The sequence below is a fragment of the Ailuropoda melanoleuca genome, chromosome X (assembly GCF_002007445.2).
Source record: "Ailuropoda melanoleuca isolate Jingjing chromosome X, ASM200744v2, whole genome shotgun sequence".
Taxonomy (NCBI): domain Eukaryota; kingdom Metazoa; phylum Chordata; class Mammalia; order Carnivora; family Ursidae; genus Ailuropoda; species Ailuropoda melanoleuca.
In genome coordinates this window covers 1311648-1335062 of record NC_048238.1, presented here as the reverse complement: position 1 = coordinate 1335062, position 23415 = coordinate 1311648, and the positions used below count along the sequence as shown (strand labels likewise).

General features: G+C 48.2%; 1 protein-coding gene across 1 annotated transcript in view; it reads left to right on the top strand.

Annotated features, from left to right (window-relative positions):
* Positions 1–23415, top strand: part of DHRSX (dehydrogenase/reductase X-linked) — a 125621-nt gene extending 102206 nt beyond the window's left edge. The window contains exons 5-7 of the mRNA XM_011226972.3: positions 3192–3399; positions 18584–18831; positions 20054–23415. Of these exons, the coding sequence (XP_011225274.3) occupies positions 3192–3399; positions 18584–18787 (412 nt within the window). The 3' untranslated portion in view covers positions 18788–18831; positions 20054–23415. The remainder of the gene's footprint in view (positions 1–3191; positions 3400–18583; positions 18832–20053) is intronic.

The window sequence follows — 23415 nt, the reverse complement described above, 5'->3', positions numbered from 1 at the left end:
AAGTCACAAAAAGTACTAAAGTAACCCTTTAACTTCTATTAGCGTATATATACATATGTATGGACCTTTTCACAGTTTACCATCTGTGGAAGCCCAAATCCCATTTCCTTTGTCTCCTCACCCCTCCACCATTTACCAAGAGCTGTTAAATAGTATATAAACCCAAGTCTAATGGTGTCTTTGGGGTTTTTACTACTTTTCTGTGAAGCCCCCCCCATATATGTAAAGTTAAAAATGAAATCGGCGTGATTTCTCCCTGTAAAGCTGGCAGTCTTCAGTTTAATTTGCAGCCCTCGGGTACAGAACTCAAAAGTATAGGAGCAATGTTTTTCTGCCCCTCCAAAAGGCTACCACATTACCGTCTCTAACTTTTCTTTCAGATAGACCTTTAAATTATTCTTCAAGTAATTACACCAGTTTTATTTTTTGAAAATAAAGATCGACGTTTATGGGTTTGGGTTCTCCTTTCCGACACCCCTTACTACAAAAGGAACGCATTAAAAACTCCGTGTAGAACCGAGCCGCGCAGCCGTTTCCTGAATTAGTCCATTTATACCCACGCAGTGAGAACAGTCATTTGATTCTGTGTTTCTGCTCCCTTTTATCTGTTAACGTTCAATCTCTTCGTTGTTTTCCACACCAAGCGCCTTTCCAGTCCTTGGGGTTTTATTTAGAAAACCGCCGTGGGGGGATCGAGTCCTCCTGTTAATTTGCTGTGATTCCTTCCCGTTTCCACTGTGCATGCTTCTTTATCCGTAAATCCGCCAGGGGAAACCTCTCCTGAAATCACTCGTCCTTCTTGGACATTTCTCCTCCCTCCCGTAAACAAACATATTGGCTTTTCCTCCATTTATTATTTCTAACAATCTTCGGTTCTTCTCCGTGCTCCCTCATAAAGCCATCGTCACAGCCTTCCTCGGTTTACCCTGGAGAAATGGGCACATTGATGCTTCTCACCCTTTAAGGGTCCGAACCAAGCCACGCTGAGAGCGCCGCGTCCAGGGCTGGCGTGCCCAGGGCGCCTAAGTGGCCCGAGGCCAAGACGAAACTCGACATTGATTTCCCTGCATGTAATCACTCCCCGTTTCCTGGAGCCGTCTCCTCCTCTCCCCTGCGGGGAGCAGACAGGAGAAAGTTGCCAAAAAACGAGTCTCTTGACAATAATTGGAGGGTTGTGGCTTGTCTCGCGTTGGGGAGGGAATTTGCGCTTTGAACGGCCCTCTATTTTCCTCTTAATCCCTCCCTCCAAAAAGGGAAAAAAAAAAAGCCACGTTTTGAATTCTTTGAGCCAGCGCTCCTTGGTAAGTTCGTCTGGTGACAGCCTTTGCTGACCTGCCCCCCTGCACCGGTCCCTTAAGACAGAAGAACCAGAGGTCCGTTTGCAGCATCAATTGGGTGGATCCCCCCGGGGGCAAACCTTGGCTTTTGCACGTGGGCTCTCATGACAGGAGGCTGCAGGAAGTCCACACTGTGAGGTCACATTCCTGCGGGGGGGAAAGCTGCTTCCTAGGAAATGGCAGGAGGCAGGACTGAGTCCCCGAGGACGGCGATGTGCTGGTCACTCGCGGACGGCCAGGCACTCCCGCAGTCCGTCAGAAAATCTCGCCGTCAACTTACGGAAAGATTCTCCACGTCCCAGGTCGTCGGAGAACTTGCAAATTTAAGCAACAGGGAGACCGTACGGCACGCCCGAGAGAGTGGCCGAAAGCTGGGATGCCTGCAGCACCCTGGGCTGGCTGGCGGGCGAGCTCCGGAAGAGACAGGAGCTCTCCGCGGCTCCTGGGGGGAATGCAAAATGGCTCGGTCACGTGGGAGGTCAGTGGGGCGGTTTCTTCTAGAACCGAACGTACAGTCATCGCGCGGTCCCGAAATCACCCAGAGGAGTGCAGACATGCCCGCACGGAAACCTGCCCACGGATGTCTGGAGCCGCGTGATGCCCGACTGCCAAAACTTGGAGACCACCGAGGTCCCCTTCAGCAGGTGCATAGCTAAAGACAGTACGAAAATGGGTGCTGGCCAGGAGTGTGGGGGGGGAGGCATGACCGGGTGGGGCATGGAGGGGTTTTAGGGCAGTGAAACTAGTCTGTAGGACCCCATAGTGGTGCCCACATGTCATTGGACATTTGCCCAAACCCATAGAATGTGCACCCCAAGAATAAAGTCGAATACACATTAGGTTGTGCGTCTGGGTGGTGATCGGTGTGGATGTGGGTTCCTCACATATACCAAACACACCGTCTAACAGGGATGCTGATAACGGGGGGAGGGACCAGGAGGGGTGCACGGGGGATCTCTGCGCCTGCCTCCTCAGGGCCCCGTGAACCTAAAACTGCTTTCAAAATAGACATCCTATTTAAAAATACTAGGATCGCATTCCCAGCCCTTCATGAAGCCACGAGGATGACAAGCTGGACACAAATGAAATGTGAGTCTGTACGGTCACGGTGAAGCTTACCTACATGCCTCATGGATGAAAAATGCATGAAAACTCAAAGTCACGTGCAGGCAGGATGTGTTTGTCCCAAGCTTCCAGAGCGGGGCTTCCGGTGCTGTTTGCGTCGTCACAGAAAGGGCAGGTGGGGAGAATGGCCCCATCCTTACGGTCGCCGAAACGGTTGGCGTTCTGTTCTGTTTCTGTGCATCGGGCCAGGGGCCCGCACGACGCACGGGTGTTGAAGCCCCGTGGTTGTCGTACAAACTGCAAAAACCCTCGTGGGTGTGGGGAGTGGAAATCAAGCCTCAGGATACCCCAGGGGCAGAGAGGAGGTGGGAGGCCGTGGATCCTGCAGGTGAGGGACCTGGACAGGGAGGGACCCAGGGAGGTGAAGGACCCAGTCAGGTAGGGACCCGGGGAGGTGAGGGACAGGGACAAGTGAGGTACCCTGCAGGTGAGGGGCCCTACAGGTCAGGAACCTGGGCAGAGGGACCTCGGCAGGTAGAGATCCAGATAGGTAGGGACCCAGGCAGGTAGGGATCTGGGCAGGTAGGAACCCTACAGGTGAGGGACCCGAACAGGTAGGGACCCTACAGGTGAGGGACTCTACAGGTGAGGGACCCTACAGGTGGGGAACCTGGGCACGTAGGAACCTCTGCAGGTAGAGACCCAGGCAGGTAGGGACCTGAACAGGTAGGGACCCTACAGGTGAGGGATACATTGGTGTCTCACACGTGCCCCTCTTTGCTCCCACAGCCGCTGCTACTCCCCGCACAGCGCCTACGCCCAAAGCAAGCTGGCCCTTGTCTTGTTCACCTACCACCTGCAGAGGCTGCTGGCCGCCCAGGGGAGCCCCGTGACCGCTAACGTGGTTGACCCCGGGGTGGTCAACACGGACCTGTACAGACACGTCTTCTGGGGCACGCGTCTCATGAAGAAGCTGTTTGGCTGGTGGCTCTTCAAGGTAAGCCTCCCGCACTCGCTTTGCCGTGCCCGCTTCTGAGACGCTTTGCACACCTGTGTCTGTAAGGACCCTGGTCGGACGGCATCCCTCAGCATCCCTTCCAGGAGGACGCACGCTGCCTCTGGTTTGCCAACACAGACTCGCGCAAAACGCTCCTTGCAGGACGCACGTGGTCCTCCCAGCTGTCCCAGCTGTCCCACGGGGCGATGGCAGGGGCTTTGTTCAAAGACAAGACCCTCCCATTGTGGGGGAAGCATGTAAGCAGGTGACATGGGGAGTCAGGGCCAGCAAGTAGAAAAGGGTCCGTGACATGCACCTGTCCCCATGCACATAGCTTCAGTTCTGCACAAAGTGGAAACGAGGCATTACAGGCCACCCCGAGTCTCACCTGTTGGAGCCCTAGTGCTTCCGTTTTGACCTTCATCCTTCCCAATCCGCGTTCCCCCAAGTGGAGTGAGGGCCAGGGATTATCATGTGGGCATATCCGTTTCTGTATCCAGCTTCCTTTTCGCTCTAATTTACGTGTTTGTCCCTTTCCCCCCCCACAAATGCAATAACCATCACAAAAATCAACAACCACCCGTCTCTGTATAAGACACAGGCTGCCAAAAACGCCCCTGTACACACATTTAATCCCCAAGTAGCCCAGCGTGGTGCACGGACACCATTGTAATTTCAGATGTGGACACCTGCTCTTTCTGGGATTATTTCTTTAGGATAATTTCTGAAAATGGAGACTCACCCACAAGCTATGCACTTTTTTCTTTTTTTATTAAATAATTTTTTATTATATTATGTTAGTCACCATACAGTACATCCCTGGTTTTTGATGTAAAGCTCGATGATTCATTAGTTGCGTATAACACCCAGTGCACCATGCAATACGTGCCCTCCTTACTACCCATCACCAGCCTATCCCATTCCCCCACCCCCCACCCCTCTGAAGCCCTCAGAATGTTTCTCAGAGTCCATAGTCTCTCATTCTTCATTCCCCCTTCTGATTACCCCCCCTTTCTTTATCCCTTTCTTCCCCTACCGATCTTCCTAGCTCTTATATTCCATANACCAACAATGTAGGAGGGATCCCCTTTCTCCACATCCTCTCCAACAATTGTTGTTTCTTGCCTTGTCTATTTTTGCCATTCTAACTGGCGTAAGGTGGTATCTCAGTGTGGTTTTGATTTGAATTTCCCTGATGTATGCATTTTTAAAATCTCCTATCCCCCACCCTTTTCTCCTGATATTTTTATACTTTGTGCTTGGATATGCGGTCACATTTAAATTTGCATTTTTTTTAAGTGATCAGTAAGATCCTGCATTTGCTGGACAGGAATCCTGCTTCTTGGAACAGTTCCTTGTTCATTTGGTGCCGTCCTGTTTCTATGGGGGATGCTGGCCCAGCCGTGGGACCCGGGCACATCCTCGGGCTTCCAGGGTCTTGACGAGGGGACGGTATTAATTTCCTCCTCGCGGCGGGGTGGCGAAGATCAGAAATGACGAGCTCCAGGGCCGTGGAGGGCAGGAGGCGTGCCTTAAGTGACAGTAATTGCTGCGAATTCCCCACCTCTGGGCTCTCCGTGCACCAGCCTTCGGGGGTCAGCACTGGAACCCAGATTCTGGTGAGTGGGAATAATCGTGTGTCACGGGGCCCGGCATCTGGCTGTGGCCAGCCGTAATCACATGTGCATGAGCAGGGGATCCTTTCTCCGCGTCGGAGCTCCCCTCTGCGGCTCTCCTTAAAACCCAAATCCTCCTTATGAACGTGACTTTTTGCATGAATTCTTTGTGCAATTCCTTTTTCCCATGTTTCCCCCATGGGGAGCTGCTGGCTCAGGAAAACAAAAACAAAAAACGTTCTATATAGTTAGGGATATTGAACCTTGTATGTCCTGTTGCACATCTCCCCTCCCCCGGATTTTCTTGTTAGAACCAGATGCCTCATCCGCCTGGATGGGGTTTGCAGGGACTGATGCTCGTCCATCTGTCCAAAAGCCCGTCCTTCTCCGCTGATCCTGGAGGGGAAGGGCTCTGCTTTTCTCAATACCTGCATGTTCCCGTCTGTTCTGAATTCACCCCTCTGCTCTGGCGATGCCCCCCACCCCCGCAACATGGCTTCGTTCTCTTAGCCTCCTTCTCATTTTGCCCTGATTAGTTTTCCCAGATCAACGTTTAGATGATTTGCGATTTGAAGAAAAGAATTGATGAAGAGACTGTATCTGTTTATTCACCCAGTCTCTCTATGTTTCTACGTTTCCGCCGTTGCCAGCTTTTTACAATAGAATAGAACAGAGAGAAATAGAACAGGATAGAGTGGGATAGGATAGAGTACAATAGGATAGGACAAGAAAGAATGAGATAGAGTAAAACAGGCTAGGCTAGGATAAAACAGAATAGAGTAGGATAGAATAAGAAAGAATAGGGGCTCCTGGGTGGCGTGGTCGTTAAGCGTCTGCCTTCGGCTCTGGGCGTGATCCCAGTGTTAGGGGATCGAGCCCCACATCAGGCTCCTCCGCTGGAAGCCTGCTTCTTCCTCTCCCACTCCCCCTGCTTGTGTTCCCTCTCTCGCTGGCTGTCTCTGTCTCTGTCAAATAAATAAATAAAATCTTAAAAAAAAAAAAAAAAAGAATAAGAAAGAATAACAGAAAACATAGAATGCAATAGGATAGCATAGGATGGAATGGAATGGAATAGAATAAGAAAGGATAGGATAGAATAGTACAGAATAGAATATGAAAGAATACAATAGAATAAGAATAGGATACAATAGGATAGAGTAGGATAGAATAGACTAGAATAAGAAAGGATAGGGTAGGATAGGATAAGAAGTAATAAGATAGAATAGCATAGGATAGGAAATGAAAGAATAAGATAGAGTAAAACAGGCTAGGCTAGGATAAAATAGAATGGAATAGGTTAGAAAAAGAAAGAATAACAGAATGCGATAGGATAGGATAGGATAGAATGGAATAGAATAGAATAGGATAAGAAAGGGTAGGATAGAATAGTGCAGAATAGAATAAGAAAGAATGCAATACAATAAATCAGAATAGCATAGGATAGGAGAGTAGGATAGAATAGACTAGAATAAGAAAGGATAGCGTAGGGTAGGATAAGAAGTAATAAGATAGAATAGCATAGGATAGGAAAAGAAAGAATGAGATAGAGTAAAACAGACTAGGCTAGGATAAAATAGAATGGAATAGGATAGAATAACAAAGAATAACATAGAATCCAATAGGTTAGGATAAATAGAATAGAATAGAATAGAATAGAATAGAATAGAATAGAATAGAATAGAATAGAATAGAATAGAATACAAAAAGAAAGGATAGGCTAGGCTAGGCTACGCTAGGATAGGATAGGACAGGACAGGATAGGACAGGAGAGGATAGGACAGGATAGGATAAAATAGAATAGTATAGAATAGGATAGGATAGAATAAGAAATAAGAATAGAATAGATTAGTAAAATAGAATAAGACAGAATACAATAGGATAGGATAGGAGAGGATAACCATCAGCACAAAACTTAATTGGGACGGACTTCTAACTTAATTTAGGAGGGGGACATTGAGATTTTACAGAGTGATATTTTTTGTCTGAGAATAATTTGTCTTTCCTTTCACTTGTGTCTTTCCTGATGCTTTTGATTTTGTGACTTATAAGAAATATATATGTTTGCTGTTTGTCCTGTTTCTGGCCACGAGCTCCTAAAACCCTAGGAATTTTCGGTGAGGAGAGCAGTAGAGATTTCTTTTGTTACCTGAATGAGGTGGCTTTAGGAAAGCCCCCAAGGTTGGGGCTGGTTGCCAGGGGAACCAACCACATGACTAGAAGCTTGGCACTTTCTGCCCCACCCGCTGACCTCCAGGGAGAGGAGAGGGACTGGAGGTTGAGTCAATCCCCGGTGGCCAATGATTTAATCAATCGCGCCTCCCTCTGCTATAAAGCCTCCCTTTGTATAAAATGAAAAGGACAGGGTTCGGAGAGCTTCTGGGTTGGTGAACACGTGGGGGTTTGGGTAGAGAGGTGCACCTGGCAAGGCCACGGAAGCTCCTTCCCCACACCTGGCCCCACGCATCACTTCATTTGGCTGTTCCTGAGTTACAGCTTTTTATAATAAACCCGTGATCTAGTGAGTAACGTGTTTGCTTGGGCTCTGTGAGTTGTTCTGCTAGATTAATGGAACCCAAGGAGGAGGTCCTGGGATCGATCCTCCGATCTGTAGCTGGTGGGTCAGAACCACAAGTGACAACCTGGATTTGTGATTGGCGGCTGACCTAGGGGGTGAAGGACAATCTTGTCAGGGCTGATCCCGGGGGGATCTGACACCATGTCCAGGTAGATAGGTCAGAACTGAGCATAGGAGACACTGATGCTGTCTGTAAATTGCTTGACAGTGTGGGGGGAAACCCCACATCTTGGAATTGGCGACCAGAATCCTAATGCTTTTCAGGGGTGTTTTATTAACTCTCAGTAAATACCCATACCTTTCCTATTGCATTTATTCCTAATTGTTTTATGAAGTTTTGATGTTTGTTTCTGTTGCAAATAGGTTTTATTAAGAATACTGCAGGGGCACCTGGGTGGCACAGCGGTTGGGCGTCTGCCTTCGGCTCAGGGCGTGATCCCGGCGTTATGGGATCGAGCCCCACATCAGGCTCCTCTGCTATGAGCCTGCTTCTTCCTCTCCCACTCCCCCTGCTTGTGTTCCCTCTTTCGCTGGCTGTCTCTATCTCTGTTGAATAAATAAATAAAATCTTTAAAAAAAAAAAAGAATACTGCAAACTGTGAATACCGCAAAATACAAGAAACACTTAAAAGTCGGTGATAAGTGAATGCACACGTTGTCACACCGCGTCGATGTGTCCTCACTTTTCCCCCAATGCACCTGCAAGAACGAACCCCTAACCCACACGTAGCATCAGCTGTTTTCTTGTTTCTCGTTATAAATGTCTCACACATGTGTGTCTCTGAAATTTAACTTTGCATCCTTTGGTCCTTAGGTAAGTAGAATAATATCTGTGATTTGCTTTTTTATTTTTTGCTCAGTAGTTTAGTTCCCTGGGGGCAGCTGTAACAAATGACCACAAACCAAATGACTAAAAGGTACGAATGTTGAATTTTACCTAAACAGAACAGTTCACTACATAGGCCAACTATGGCCCACGGGTTGGCCACATGGTTTTGTCAATAAAGTTTTATTGGCACACGTGCTCGTTCATTTCCATGTTCTCCGTGTGATAAAAGGCACAGCCGAGTAGTTAGGACAGAGACCAGATGGCCCACAAAGTAAGAACTATTTCCTGTCTGGCCTTTAACAGAAAACACTTTGCTGACTCGGATGTAGAGAGGATTACGTTTTTGTTTGCTTTAACTCCCTTGTTTGGATAACGTGGATCAGTACGTTACTCTAGAATGAATGGCCCCCAATTTCTAGAATGATTCTCGCTGTCATGGAGCGTTATTCTCCCGTGCACTAGAGGATTCCATTCCCCAGCCACTTCATTGATGACTTCTGTATTGATGTTTACCCAAAAAAAGAATGAGACAATCGAGAAGCTCACTTTCCCCCGTATTTTTCTCTTATGCTTCAGCCTGATGTAATTATCATGACAGCTCTCTGTATTTGAAGACTGGAAATATTAGCGTTTGCAAACTCTCTGGGTTTGGGAATTTTTGGAAGAATAATTCCAACTCAGCTTTCAAAGTTTTCTTTAATGCGTATTGCTTTCTTGAGGATTCCTCCCTCTTCCCAAGTCAGTGTTGACAGCTTCGTCCCTTCGATACTTGTCTGTTTTCTTCAACTTTCGGAATTAATGAGGACACTCACCGAACCTCTTCTCCCCGTCTGCCTTCCCTGCCTGCTCCCGGTTCCGTCGGGGCGCCTCTCGTGAAGTCGACCCTGCCCCTGAGCTCCCTCGAGGGCTTAATTGCCTGCCTTCCTTTTCAGTGTGCCTTCCTACAAGGCGTCATTGGCTGTGTACCTCACCAAGCAGGGGGATTTCGAAATATTCTCTTTCGCCAGGAGAGTGTCCGGGCTTGGCGCGCCCCAGACGCGGCCACGAATGCCTGGGGACACGTTGTGCAGCATCGGCCCCACTTGGATTAAAAATAACCGCAGGGCGATGTCTGTACAGGAGAGAGAAGATTATGAAAGCTGTCAACTAAGTCATGGAAGAATATTCGTTACCATGGAAATGAAGTAAAAATGCGATAAGGAAACCGAACAAAGTCCGTAGCACAGCGGGGGGGGGGGGCGCTGTGATGTCCTCTTTATAACGATCACTGTGTGTGCACGTATGACTTATACGGACGTGTTTGTCTTTCTGTTCTTTTATATCATACAGAGGCGTTATTTTATACCACTAAACCCCCATCGTTGCCTCCCTGGAAAGCATGCACTGGATTGCAAATTCAGAGCCACTCTCCTGGGCGAGCCACTTTGCTCCTTGAGAGGAGCCAGGAGGCTTATACGTTGGTAAAGACGAGCGGTTTAGCGCGTTCATAAATGAAGACCGTTCTGTATGCCTGTGCTCTGTCAGGCTCTGTGCGAGGGTAGACGAAGCTTTTCAGAGGGTGTGAGACCCAGTGAAGCCAGTGCTGATGCAGAAAACCTGCATCTCTCAAGTGTTGGGGCCGTTGCATCGGGGTGTCATCCGTATCCGCCTGCCTTACTGCCGTGGGATCCGTGGATACCACGAAAGAGCTTGATTCTCAGCGTTGGGTGCATTGCGACCCCCGTGCGGAGCTCATGTCGGACAATGCCAGGCCTCTTTGAAATCACTTTGTACACCAGTCTCCAGCTACAGAGGATCAAATTGCCAGTGCAGAACATGCCCACATTACAACAACCGACGTGGATAGGGATGGTTGGTTCTCCTTAATGTGCATTTGAATCAACCCAGTCACGGGGTCCTTTGATTGCTTTTTGATGGATGAGTCAGGAGGGGCGCACGTTTAATTAATCAACTCAAGGACACACATCCAGGGATCCCTCTCCCCATCTCTGCATCATCGGCTTCTCTGCAGCATCCATCAGCATGCAAGCACACTGAAGTAACAACAGCCTTCAGTTGACCTTCTGTCATGCTGTAGTGACCTACCACCATTACTCTTCCACCCTGGAATGTACGAGATCCCAGATGATCCAGGGGAGCCCCGTGTCATCACAGGGGTCCTCCTAAGAGAGAGGACGGAGGGTCAGAGTAGGACAAGGACAGGGGACAAGGAGACAGACTGTCGCCTGGAGTGTCCAGCAGGAACACAGCCCCTGCCAACCCCTGGGTTTTAGCCCACTGAGATTCATTTTAGACTTCTGACCTCGTAGAATTTTAAGGTGATGAATCCATGCTGTATTAAGCCACCAAGTTTGTGATCATTCACTAAGAACGGCCAAAGGAAACTCTTGCGTTCACCTTCCTTGGATCTCAGCTGTCAAGACCGCTCTCTTGTGTCTTTGCCCAGTGTGTTGGCCTCGGCTGTTTCCCTGTAAAGCAGGTGGGATAAGACCCACCTCACAGGTATATCATGAAGATGACATCAAATCAGGTGGGCTCCCGCAGGAGGCTTGGAGCGGGGAGTCAGTGCATGATGTCCGTTCGGGCTGATGACATCTCATGCACCCCTCCAGGCGTAGGGTCATCAAACTGACCACTGGGGCATCGGGGGCGGGGGGCATGTCCCTTCGTTGCACCCAGGGCTACAGGAACTCTACTAGTTATCACGTGGTTTGACTTTGAGCATTTTCATGAATGACAAAAGGACAGATATGGTGGCAGTAGTCTGCCCTAGTGTTGGGGGCAGGAGGAGAAGGCTTTCTGGGGATGGAGCTTTGAAGGTGGATTGAAGGCTAGGCCAGGGTCCGTGAGCAATGCTGGAACTACACGTGATACAGAACCCCCTGGGGGGTGGTCAGACTGACACCACCTGCTTCTTTGCTGTGTCCCTCATCTGAACCCAAGACTGAGAAATGATCTGAGCTACCTGTGACTCAGTTCTCCCAAGAGCAGCTGTCCCCAGCCCTATTGCATGCGTACAAGGAGAGAAGCTTATCATGTGTTAGAAGCAATGGCCACCTTGGGGTATTAGGGTTGGGTGCCCATTGAGAAATGTCAGTGAGGAGGTAACAGGATCAGTCCCGTCCAGCCTACTGCAGGACATGAGGGCACCTGGGGTCTGCTTACAGACCATTGCACTGGTGGAGGTGATACTGGACGTGGTGGAGAGGGTGAGAACTCCTTCCGAACACTAGTCCAGAGGTAAAATCAAGATAAGTTGACTGGTTGACCCTGGGATGTGAATAAATAAAGACTCAAGGATAATTCTGGGATTTCTCGTGCGGAAAATTGAGGGTAATGTCAGTGTCTATCCAAGAGATGGGGTGATGGGAAATGCCCAGCTGGGGATTTGGGGATGCTTGACCTGGAGGTGGGTAAGTAGCGTCTCGACTTCCAGATGCCAGCTGGGCTGCCATGAATGTGTCGGTGGCTCAGGGGAGAGCAGAGTCAGGCTTCCATTTCAAAGATGAACACAGGGAAGGAGAAGAGAAAGGAAGCCATAGGCATGGGGGATGGGCCCATAGGGAGGCAGATTAAGGATCAAGATAGAGAGGCCTGGGGTCTCTGGAAGAACCAAGATCTGGCCACCCCTTCCTTCTCCTTCCCACCCTCTGCGATGCCCCTCGCTTTGGTAATTTGTTAATTCTGGATAATAATATCTCATAAGATTGTTGTGAAAATTGCTAACATAATATATGTGACAGCATTTCCAAAACTGTAAAGCCCTATGTAATTACGTAATTATAAGGCATTCATGTTTCCCTCCAACCATACATTGCTTGCAGCTCTATTTAGCACGCTTCAAATCCCATCCTCTTTCTACCGAGTGTGTTTCTTATTTTATTTTATTTTTTTCACGTGCTTATGCCCAACCGTCAACCACAGCCTCTGCCTGTTGTCAGTCCCGCAGTGATGGTGGTTATTTTCAAAATTGCCTTTCTTTGCCCCGAGAGCCCACAAAACATTGGTGAGCATTTAATAAACATTTGTTGTCCTGAATCGAACTGATACAGGGTGCACAGCTTCCAGCTCCAGCCGTGGCTTCACGCAGAGAAAACCTTTAACTATAAATACACGGAGCCCTCTTCCCTGGTCTCCCAGCGGGCATCTGGTTCTTTAGTGATCCTTCTGCCTCTGATAAAAGCGACACGACCACTCTTGGGTTTGGTTTCACATTTTAGACATCTTATAAGTCTTTAGGGATAATCTTTTTTTACATTTTTTTTTACAAGCTATAGATAAAATGGGATATGTTATTTATGCCAGTGGAAGCATCGTTTAGAGGACCTTCCTATCTATTCAGAAGCCGACTGATTTTTCTGCACCCAGCACCCAGGAAACGAACTTCATCATTGTAGGAATGAGCTGGAGGCTAGCTCATCTCAACTACAGCTGCACAGGGGCCAATAATCAAATTTTGCTGGGGGGGGGTGTGATAGATCTGCAGGTGAACCATTTGATGCTGGTCTTCTGTTCTTGGTTTTCCTAGAGGCCAGGGAGAACGAGAGCTGATTCGGGTCTTTCTGCATATCTGTTCTTAATTAGGTCCTTTCCAGTTTGCCTCCATGGTGCTCATCATCATGGACCTGAATTCCCGGACATTTTGGACACAGCTGAGTACCTGGGTCCCAGGTACATTCCTAGAGGAGACAATTCGTACAGACGAATTAAACAAAGCAAAAACAAACAGCGAGTAAGTTGTGGCATTCCATGCTCAGCTTAGGAAAAAACTCTAGTAGGGGAGCGTGGTTCTAGACACCAGCACAAAACGTCCATTTTCTTGTCGAAGAGCAGCTTTGAATGTCAGCAGTCGTGTTCCTCTTGATTCTCTTTGGCAAATTAAGCTAGAGGTCCTGCCTGATTGACCCGTTCTGGTTGGCGATCATTAGCCTGTTGGGGTTTCATGAGCCTGGCGCGCTCAGCAGGTCACGGGCTCCACTGAGCTTCTGTAGGACGTGGAGTTCCATCACCGAATGACCCAAGCAGTGATCCCAGGAAAGAAGAAAGGATTAATAACTCTTTGCTGGGAATGAACATCCCCAGGCTTGAGCTTATTACTCATGAAATATCATCTACATGTTCCCCATGCAAGGACGGACTGTAGAGGTCGTAGGAGAGGAAGCCTTTTCATCTTGCCTTTTTGCCAACATGGCGTCCCTACATGAAGCGTTGATTAGCAAGGGAGAATCACAGTGCCAAAGATCTTTGAGAGCGGCAGGGCTTTATGCCGGCCCCATTAGCAGTCAACCCACGTGGTTTTCCTTGTCAGTGTATATGTGTGGTGGCTCCCTGGGGACATCCAGCCTATGACCTGGTGCCCAGCCAGTGGTGGATTACTGTACCACAAGGCACAGGTGCAAGACGTCACGTCATAAAAACACAAAACAAATAGAAACAAAAGGAAAAGTGAGCGTGGAAAGAAGTAGGAAAAAAATGGGTGATTGTTTCCTCTTTGTGGTTTTTTTCGTAACCTAGAACACGGCATCATTCAAATATAGATCGTGGTGTTGGGACATGTGTTCAACAGCTCGGGCGGCTTTAACGGAATCCCACAGACTGGGAAGGTTTGAACAACAGGTACTTATTCTTTATAGTCTGGAGGCTGGAAATCTGAGATCCAGGCGTGGCCAGCATTAGTTTATCCTGAGACCTCTCTGGTGGACATGCATGGCCATCTGCCTGTGTCCTCATGTGATGGAGAGAGGAAGAGTTCTGGTGTCTCCTCCTCTTCTTATAAGGACACCAGTCCCGTCATGGGGGCTCCCACCCTCATGAGCTCATGGCACCCTAATCACCTCCATAAGGCTCCACCTGCTAATACCATACCATTGAGAGTTAGGGCTTCCACATATGAAATGGGGGGTGGGGGGCGTGCACAGTCTATAACAGGACATATGTATTCACCGGAGGCATATTTAAGAAGCATCTCCTACCTGTTGGGGTCTTTGCTGGTCTTAGGTCTATCTGCCAGAATCTGAGCATGTTCCCCCCATAACTCTGAATGCAGCAAATCAGTAGTTCCCTGGACAAGGGGTGTGCACACAGCTCGTTCCTGGGATGGACACACAGCTGCCAGAGCTAGGTGTCATGGCAGCCCTCCACAGGCTAACACTCCCACTCAGATAGGAGAAATCGTTTGGATATTGAATTAGTCTGCCCGGGCTGCCGTGACAACGTACCACAGACGCGGCGGCTTCCACAACAGACATTCATTGTCTCTCAGTCCTGGAGGCTGGGAGTCTGAGATCCAGGCGGGGCTGAGGCTGGGAGTCTGAGATCCAGGCGGGGCCGAGGCTGGTGCCTCCTGAGTCCTCTCTCCTTGGCGTGTAGACTCGGTCTTCTCCCTGTGTCTTCACGTGGTCGTCCCTCTGTGTGTGTGTGTGTCCTCATCTCTTAAGAACACAAGCCCTATTGGATCAGGGTCCACATGAACGACCTCATTTTACCTTAATCTCCTCTTTAAAGACCCCCACTTCCAAATACAGCCCCATTCTGAGGTCCTGGGGGTTGACACCTTCAACATACGTATTTGTGGGAATGCAGTCCAGCTCATTCCAGGCATTCTGGTAGATGTTCAGCCTTCCAGCTCACCAGGAAGACTGCTGCCCAGACAGAGGCAGGAGCTGTGCCCGTGCACATTCTCTCCTCTGGTTAAGCAGCTGTGGTGGCTCTCTCCCTGCATGAGACGTTTCCTGCTGCAAGAGCTCACTTGGACTCAGAAGTCTCCCCAAACCCACTGTCCCGCCTGCATTTCCCAGCCTCTAGAATCATCTCCTGGAGAAGTCAGCACATGCTATGGGTGAGGATGTTGACTGGAGAGCTGGTGGCCCTGGGTTCAAATCCCAGTGCCTCCACCCACCAGCTGTGTGTTGTGGGGAAAAGACTAGTCTTCTCTGAGCCTCAGGTCCTCATCTGTAAAATGGGTGCTAGTGTTTGGCACAATGCCCAGCACACAGTATGGTCACCCCCGTCGTGCTGACGGGTTATCGTGTGAGCACGTGTGTGTGTGCGTGTGCGTCTGTGAGCACGTGTGCATGCACGTGAATGGGTAGTGTGGGTGTGTGTGAGCATGTGTATATGTGCATGTTTATACGCACACATGTGTATCTCAACATGTATCGTGACACCCACCCTTGTACGCAGGCACGACCTATAATAGCTCTGATGGGTGATGATTAGGATGTGATATGAGATGTAATGAGAAATAAATTAATAAAACCATCTATTTCGTGAGCTGTCACAACATTTAGGAATTAAAGAATACAAATGAAATCTCATTTCCATCTTCATTATAAGCCCAAGGCTTTGAAATGGTCTACAAACGATCAGCGATTGCTTTTTTAAATGTAGCATCTATCATGTATTTAAGCACATGATAGCTGGGAAAGTGGATGTGATTAATTCTCCACAAGATGCATTAGAGCCAAGAAACAGCTCTTTCTTTGTCTGTCAGGACAGCCGGGTGCTCAGGGCCAGCTTGGGTGACTGTGTGCCTGTCTATGTGTAAATGTGTGTATGGGTACGTGAGAGTGCATGTGTGCGTCCATGTGTGTGCATATGAGTACATGTGTGTGTCCACAGAGCATATGTGTGTGTGTGTGTGTATGTATGTATGGGATGGTGAGTATATGTGTGTGCATGTGAATGTATGAGTGCGCCTGAGTGTATATGTATATATGTGAATGTATGTATGTGTGTGGGTGTGAGTATATGTGCGTGCATGTGAGTGAGTGTGCAAGAGTGTATATGTATGTATGTATGTGGGTGTGAGTATGTGTGTGCATGTGAGTGTGCAAGAGTGTATATGTATATATGTGAATGTGTGGGTGTGAGTATATGTGTGTGAATGTGAGTTTATGAGTGTGCAAGAGTATATATGTATATATGTGCATGTATGTATGCATGTGGGTGTGAGTATATGTGTGTGCATGTGAGTGAGTGTGCAAGAGTGTATATGTATATATGTGCATGTATGTATGTATGTGGGTGTGAGTATATGTGTGTGCATGTGAGTTTATGAGTGTGCAAGAGTGTATATGTATATATGTGAATGTATGTGTGTGTGTGAGTATATGTGTGTGCATGTGAGTTTATGAGTGTGCAAGAATATATATGTATATATGTGCATGTATGTATGTGGGTGTGAGTATATGTGCATGCATGTGAGTGAGTGTGCAAGTGTATATGTATATACGTATGTGTGTGGGTGTGAGTATATGTGCGTGTGTGTGTGCAAGAGTGTATATGTATATATGTGAATGTATGTGTGTGGGTGTGAGTATATGTGTGTGAATGTGAGTTTATGAGTGTGCAAGAGTATATATGTATATATGTGCATGTATGTATGCATGTGGGTGTGAGTATATGTGTGTGCATGTGAGTGAGTGTGCAAGAGTGTATATGTATATATGTGCATGTATGTATGTATGTGGGTGTGAGTATATGTGTGTGCATGTGAGTTTATGAGTGTGCAAGAGTGTATATGTATATATGTGAATGTATGTGTGTGTGTGAGTATATGTGTGTGCATGTGAGTTTATGAGTGTGCAAGAGTATATATGTATATATGTGCATGTATGTATGTGGGTGTGAGTATATGTGCATGCATGTGAGTGAGTGTGCAAGAGTGTATATGTATATACGTATGTGTGTGGGTGTGAGTATATGTGCGTGTGTGTGTGCAAGAGTGTATATGTATATATGTGAATGTATGTGTGTGGGTGTGAGTATATGTGTGTGAATGTGAGTTTATGAGTGTGCAAGAGTATATATGTATATATGTGCATGTATGTATGCATGTGGGTGTGTGTGTGTGCATGTGAGTGAGTGTGCAAGAGTGTATATGTGAATATATGTATGTGGGTGTGAGTATATGTGTGCGTGTGAGTATATGAGTGTCATGGGAGTACATGTACATGTGAATACATGTGTGCGTGAGAGTTTATATGTATGATTGTGAATGTGCATGTGTGCATGGAAGTATTGTGTGCATATAAGTGTGTGTGCCTGGGAATGTATGTGTGTGCATGGGAGCATGTGTGTGTGCACACGCAGCTGAAAATCCAGGTGTCACTTCTCAGTCTCCAAAGCTTTACTACTAAGAACCTACCATTGCCTAGAAGCCTTACTCATGCCATAAACAGTAGATTAACCCATATTTTGTACATTGCATGTGTGATATACTGGATTCGCACAATGGAGTAAGCTAGAGAAAGGAAACGTGGTTAAGAAAATCCTAAGGAAGAGAAAACACATTTACGGGACTGTGCGACATTTATCGAAAAAATCCTCATCTAAGCAGACCCGTGCAGTTCAAGCCTGTGTTGTGCAAGGGGCAGCTGTGTAGATTTACAAAAGCACATAAGAGGGTCCAGAGTGGACGGAGCGGATTGAGCAATTTCCACAAGTTGATTAAACAAGATAAGATCCTGAAAAAGTCTTTATCCTGACAATAAAAAGAGAAGGGGAAATCCTGCTGGTTTCTGGATCTGGAATCATAGCCCCGGATGGAGTGCTTTGGTTCCCACCATTTCCAATGTCTTGAGCTCCTCCTGGTTCGCTGGCACCCACTGACCGCACCAACCCACTGACCACGTCAGCTCCCACCCCAGAATGCAGGGTGTCTCGTGTACCCACATCGCCGCCTTCCGCCACAGCCAGTTCTCCAGTCCTCACGTGTCTCCTCTGTGTTTCAAGCTTCTAGTGGGACCTTGCTTTCCCCCTAAGCAGTGACCGTAGCCTGGGAATGCTTCCATCCCCATGGAAAGCTCACTGTGCTTCCTCGACGCCAGGAACCTTTCTGCAAGGTGGTCACGTTTCACCCAGTTGCCAGTTAGTGTTGCTTAAACTCAGAGGCTCAGCCTTCAGTTAATACGCATTTTGGGTTCATCAGGAGTTGCAGAACTTGACCGTCCACATCAAGGATTTTAATATGCATTTTTGCCTGTGGAAATGGATTAGCCCATCAGCTTGGCTAGGTTGCCCACGTGGCTTTCTGCTCGAGTGTCCTGACCCAGGTGATAAGCGTGCTGTGTCTTACCCAACAGCATCTGTGGGGGTCCTGAGAATCCCATGCACTCTGCTCTGAAAGCTGATGCATCCTGGCCTTCTTCCTTCTCCCCACAGACCCCAGATGAGGGAGCCTGGACGTCCGTCTACGCAGCAGTCACCCCAGACCTGGAAGGAATTGGTGGCCGCTACCTTTATAACGAGAAAGAGACCAAGTCTCTCGCGGTCACGTATGACCTAGATCTTCAAAGAGAACTGTGGGCCAGGAGTTGCCAGATGACCGGCATCACTGATGTGACCCAGGACACCTTTTCGGGGTAGCTGCCACGTCGGGGAAGACCTTGACTTCAGTCCACCAAACACAGGTCTGTGACAGATCCCTGTGTCTGCATGTTTCCTAGCTGCCTGCCTTCAGGGCTATGTCCCCAAAGGTCTCCGGTCTGCTGTCCTGCTTTGCAAGGAACATTGAATGTAATTCCCACGTAGGTGGTCCTGAGCCATAAATTGTGTGCCAGATTGCTACAAGTGCCATGAACAATTAAATGCTGCCCAACCCAATTGTGCAGTCTTCCTTGTTTAGCACAGGGCAGGGACCAGGTTTGGGGAGACCCATGCCAGGTAAGCAGGCACTTGCAAGGGAGCATGAACCATTGGGGCTGTAGAGGGTTTGGGGTCCCCTGTGTCCTTTGTTCTTGCACTCACCCATTATTCCAGGCACCCAGCTTTGACTCATGGGTCTGTGAAATAGAAAGACATGAGCCTTCCTTGGTGTGTTGGGTCAGGGCTCAGGTGACAACCCATATTCTACTCCACACTTTGAGAGTGACCTGGTCCCAGGTGCTACCTGTAGCCCTCAGAGCAGCTCTCATGAGCTCAAGCCTATGGGTCACGGGAATACAACCAGATGTGTCAGGGGTCCTGTACAACAGGTGGGAGGAGAGTGTCCTGGGCAGCATTCCCTGTATGGTTCTCTAGGACACTACGCGACGGGTCTGGTCAGCACTCCTACAGAACATGGAGTTCTGTAGGACAGGGAGGAGGGAAGGGCCTGCACAGCACTCACCATGGGTTTCTGTAGGACAGACACAAGAGAGGGGTCTGGTCGGCACTCCCCATGGGGCTCTGTAGGACAGGGAAGAGGAGAGGGGTCTGGTCGACACCACCATGGGTTTCTGTAGGACAGGGATGAGAGAGGGATCTGATGGCACCCCCCAAGGGGTTCTATAGGACTGGAATGAGGAGAAGGGTCTGTAATCACTCCGTACAACATCCTGTGGGATAGGGAAAGGCGTTCCTGACTTCACTCACTATTTGTTTTGAGCAGGGGGTAAAGGAATGGGCCCTGATTTCCCCCTCACCATCACATTGCCACACATGACCTTCTCCTGGGTTGTTCCCCATTCAGAATGTCAGTTAACATTTCTCTCAGCATCCTTCCTAGAGACATCTGCAGAGCCTGGTTTCTCCGTAAACCATGATACTGAAGTGGCCATAAACATAGTTGTTGCCCAGTCATGGGTGTTGTTCACAGTTCATCAGAGCCCCCCTGAGCTGGACATGTTCTTCTCGTTCCTCCCATATCTGTAGGCACAGGCAGCTCGTCTGCCAGGAACATGAAGGGTGGTCCCTGCACTGGCAGTCGGACAGAGGTGGAAGGTCTTTGGGGTTGTATCCAGTTGGTGTCTCTACGAGTTGAATTATGACCCCCTCCACAAGATACCTTCACATGCTCACCCCCCAGAACCTATGCATATGATTCTACCTGGAAAGATTATCTTTACGATGGAATCGAGATCTTAGGATGAGGAGATCATCCTGGCTTATCTAGATACACTCAATGTAATCACAAGTTTCCATATCAGAACAGGTAGAGGGAGATTTGATTATAAAATAGGAAGAGGTCATGTGACCATGGAGACAGAGGCAGGAGGGACGTGACCACAAACCCAGGGACACCTAGAGCCCCCAGAAGTGGGAAGAGGCAGGAAGGACTTTCCCCTGGAACCTCTGGAGGGAGCACAGCCCTGCCCCACCTGGATCTCAGCAGCCGTGTCCCACCTGGATCTCAGCCCTGCCCCACCTGGATGTCATACTTCTGGTCTTCAGAGTTGGGGGAGGATGAATTCCTGTGGTTTTTAAGCCACCAACAGATGGATGGGAATTTGTTACAGGAAACTCCTACAGTTCCTTATGATTCTGAACATCTCCCACAGTTTACTGGGCACCATCTTTGACTTCAGGGTTCACCCTTACTCAGGCACCAGTCAGGCAAGGAAAGCTCAGTCCTTTCTCTGAGGATGTTCTCAAATTCCAACATGGACAGACAAGCCACTTGAAAATGCAATGGAAAGGACATTGTGCGTGTGATGCTGGACTGCGCTCTGAGTTTCCAGAACAGTGACCGCTGGTCACCTGACCATCCAGTCCCTCAACTGCCAGAATCTCACCAAGGACCCAAACCTGAAGTTGACTCTGGGTACATGCGTGCTTTGAAATCACAGCCAGCAGCTCTTCGAATGTGGTGTTCACACTGGACTCAGGGACAGATGCTTTATAGATTGCCTCTTGGTTGTTCCAGGATGGATGCAATGGCACCATGAAGCAATTTAAGAATCTCCTCTCCTTCTGGAATGGAGCATGATTTAATGGGAATTTTCAACCAAGTTCAATACCCAACCTGAGCCAGACATAATCAGATTGCAACTTCCAGCCCTGAGAGCTGGCACCTCGTCACACTGCTCAGATGGTCTACGAAAGCCCTAGAGCCCAGACTGATGTCCTTTAGAACTAGAATCATGGTCAAGAGGTGCCTCATCTGATTTTCTGAACAGCCAGGACTCTGCCCCAAAAAGCAGAATCTTGAATTCTGGAAGACGCCGCCCTTGGAGCCAAGGACCATACTACAGCTTGAGGCTGTCGTAAACATATGCCAGTGACTGTTATCATTATCACAAAGGGACTTTCCAAGTAGAGGCTCAGGATGGCATGGTAGGATGGCTCCAGGCCAAGCCGACATCCTCCATCACTGAGAAAACAAGCACGCCAGGATTTGACAGATGCCACAATCCCCAAGCTGCGAAGATGCGTTCCAAGAGCAATTCGAACCTTGTAGGACCCTGGCCTCAGATTGTTCCTCCTTGTTACATGACAGCCCTTATGTTGCTCTTCCTCCCTGGGAGAGAGAGAGAGAGAGACAGAAACAACAACCCATCGTTCTGGAGAAGTTAGCAGGCACCCTCAACATGTGATCGTAAAATTCCTCGGTGCTCAGAGACACTTCCCAGCAGCTGGAGAAATCGTGTGGATCTCTGGGTGAGTAAAGCTGAATTTGTGGCTTGGTGGCACTGGGGATTCTGGGTTTGAGCCTGTCAGTCATGTTAGGGGAGCTGCGAGGGTCTCTGTGCCCACACCAGGGTGATGACTTTCCATCCATGGGCAAGACTTGATTCAGTAGTCGGACTCATGGTGCATGTGTTTCTCTTCTCGGTAAAGCTGTTCTTTTGTTCCTTCGGTGTAGCAACAGTGAGTTTTGTTTGGGTTCAGCAATGGGAGGGACCACTTCATTCATTCGTCTATTCATTCATTCATTCATTTCTACCAAGGCCGGCTCTGAGGAAACACAAGCTTACCCAAGTTGAGTGGGAACTAGGTCTTGTCCCAAAGGAACTGGACGTCTGTGGTGTGCTGATAATGGCCTCCATGGATATTAGGTCCTGATCCCTGGAATCTGGTGATTTCACTGTGGAGGATAGCAGAGACTTTTAATAAGGAAGAGTGAGCTCAGCAAAGGCTGGTCCATGTAGGACACAAGCTCTGTCTGGATGCCAACTTGATGTTGAAGGCTTCTGTGTCGTGAACAGGTGGCATGGGCACCTCTTGTCTTGGCTGTTTGGAAATACAACCATACAAGGTGCACTGGGCCCCCTCCAAGGTGGAACGGGTTGGGAGCCAGGATGGGGGACGCTTCTTGGTTTGGTCTATGGGTCAGGGAGGGCATGCCATGCCCATTTCCCATTGGATGTGAGCTTTGGGAAATGTGAAGTCTTGCACTGGGCACCATCATTAAGCCTTTGGGTCTCTGTCTTTCTGATGCCTCATCTACTGAATGATGATGCAAGCACAACCTTGTCTGCACCCAGGTTTGCTGAGACAAGACCTATGTATGCATTCTGCTTGAGGAATGTTCAGGAATAAATATGTGACACCTATGGTTTTGCATGCAAGCTCTGGATTTCATTTGTCATGTAAGTGGAGAAATTACATTTGACCCTTGAACAGCACAAGGCTAGGGGTGAACAGCGTCTATGCACTCAAAAATCCACATGTAACTTTTGACTCCCCCCAAAACTTAATTCCTAGGAGCCTTGGTTGACCAGAAGCCTGACCAACAACATAGTCCATTAATATTTCGTATGTTCTATGTATTATATACTGTGTTCTTACAATAAACATAAGCTATAGAAAATAAAGTGTGATTAAGGAAGCCATAGGAAGAGAAAATACATTTACAGGATTGTGTTATATTTATGGAAAAGATCTGCATCCAAGTGGATCCTTGAAGTTCACACTGTGTTGTTCAAGGGTCAGCTGAAGTTGGAGTTGTCTTGTCTGTCATCTGGATACCAGTATCTTAGTCACTGGGCCTTGGTCCATAGCTTTTTACCAAATGCCGTAAAAGCACAAACATAAACCCAGACTTAAGTCCCTCCTGCTTTCCAGCATGTGCGCTGAAGGGGGCTGTGTGCCAAACGTCTGCGCCTAGTAAAGAGCTTGGGAGTTCTCCGGCTCTGAGGTTCTGTTCAAGGAAGGACGTTCTCTGGTTCAGGAATGGAGCTTTACCAATGTGTGCATTTATTGTTAATGGATCGTTTTTGGTTATATCAAAACGATATAATGGTTGCCTCATTTCTTCCCTTCATTCTGGGATATATCATCTGACTTTCTGATTT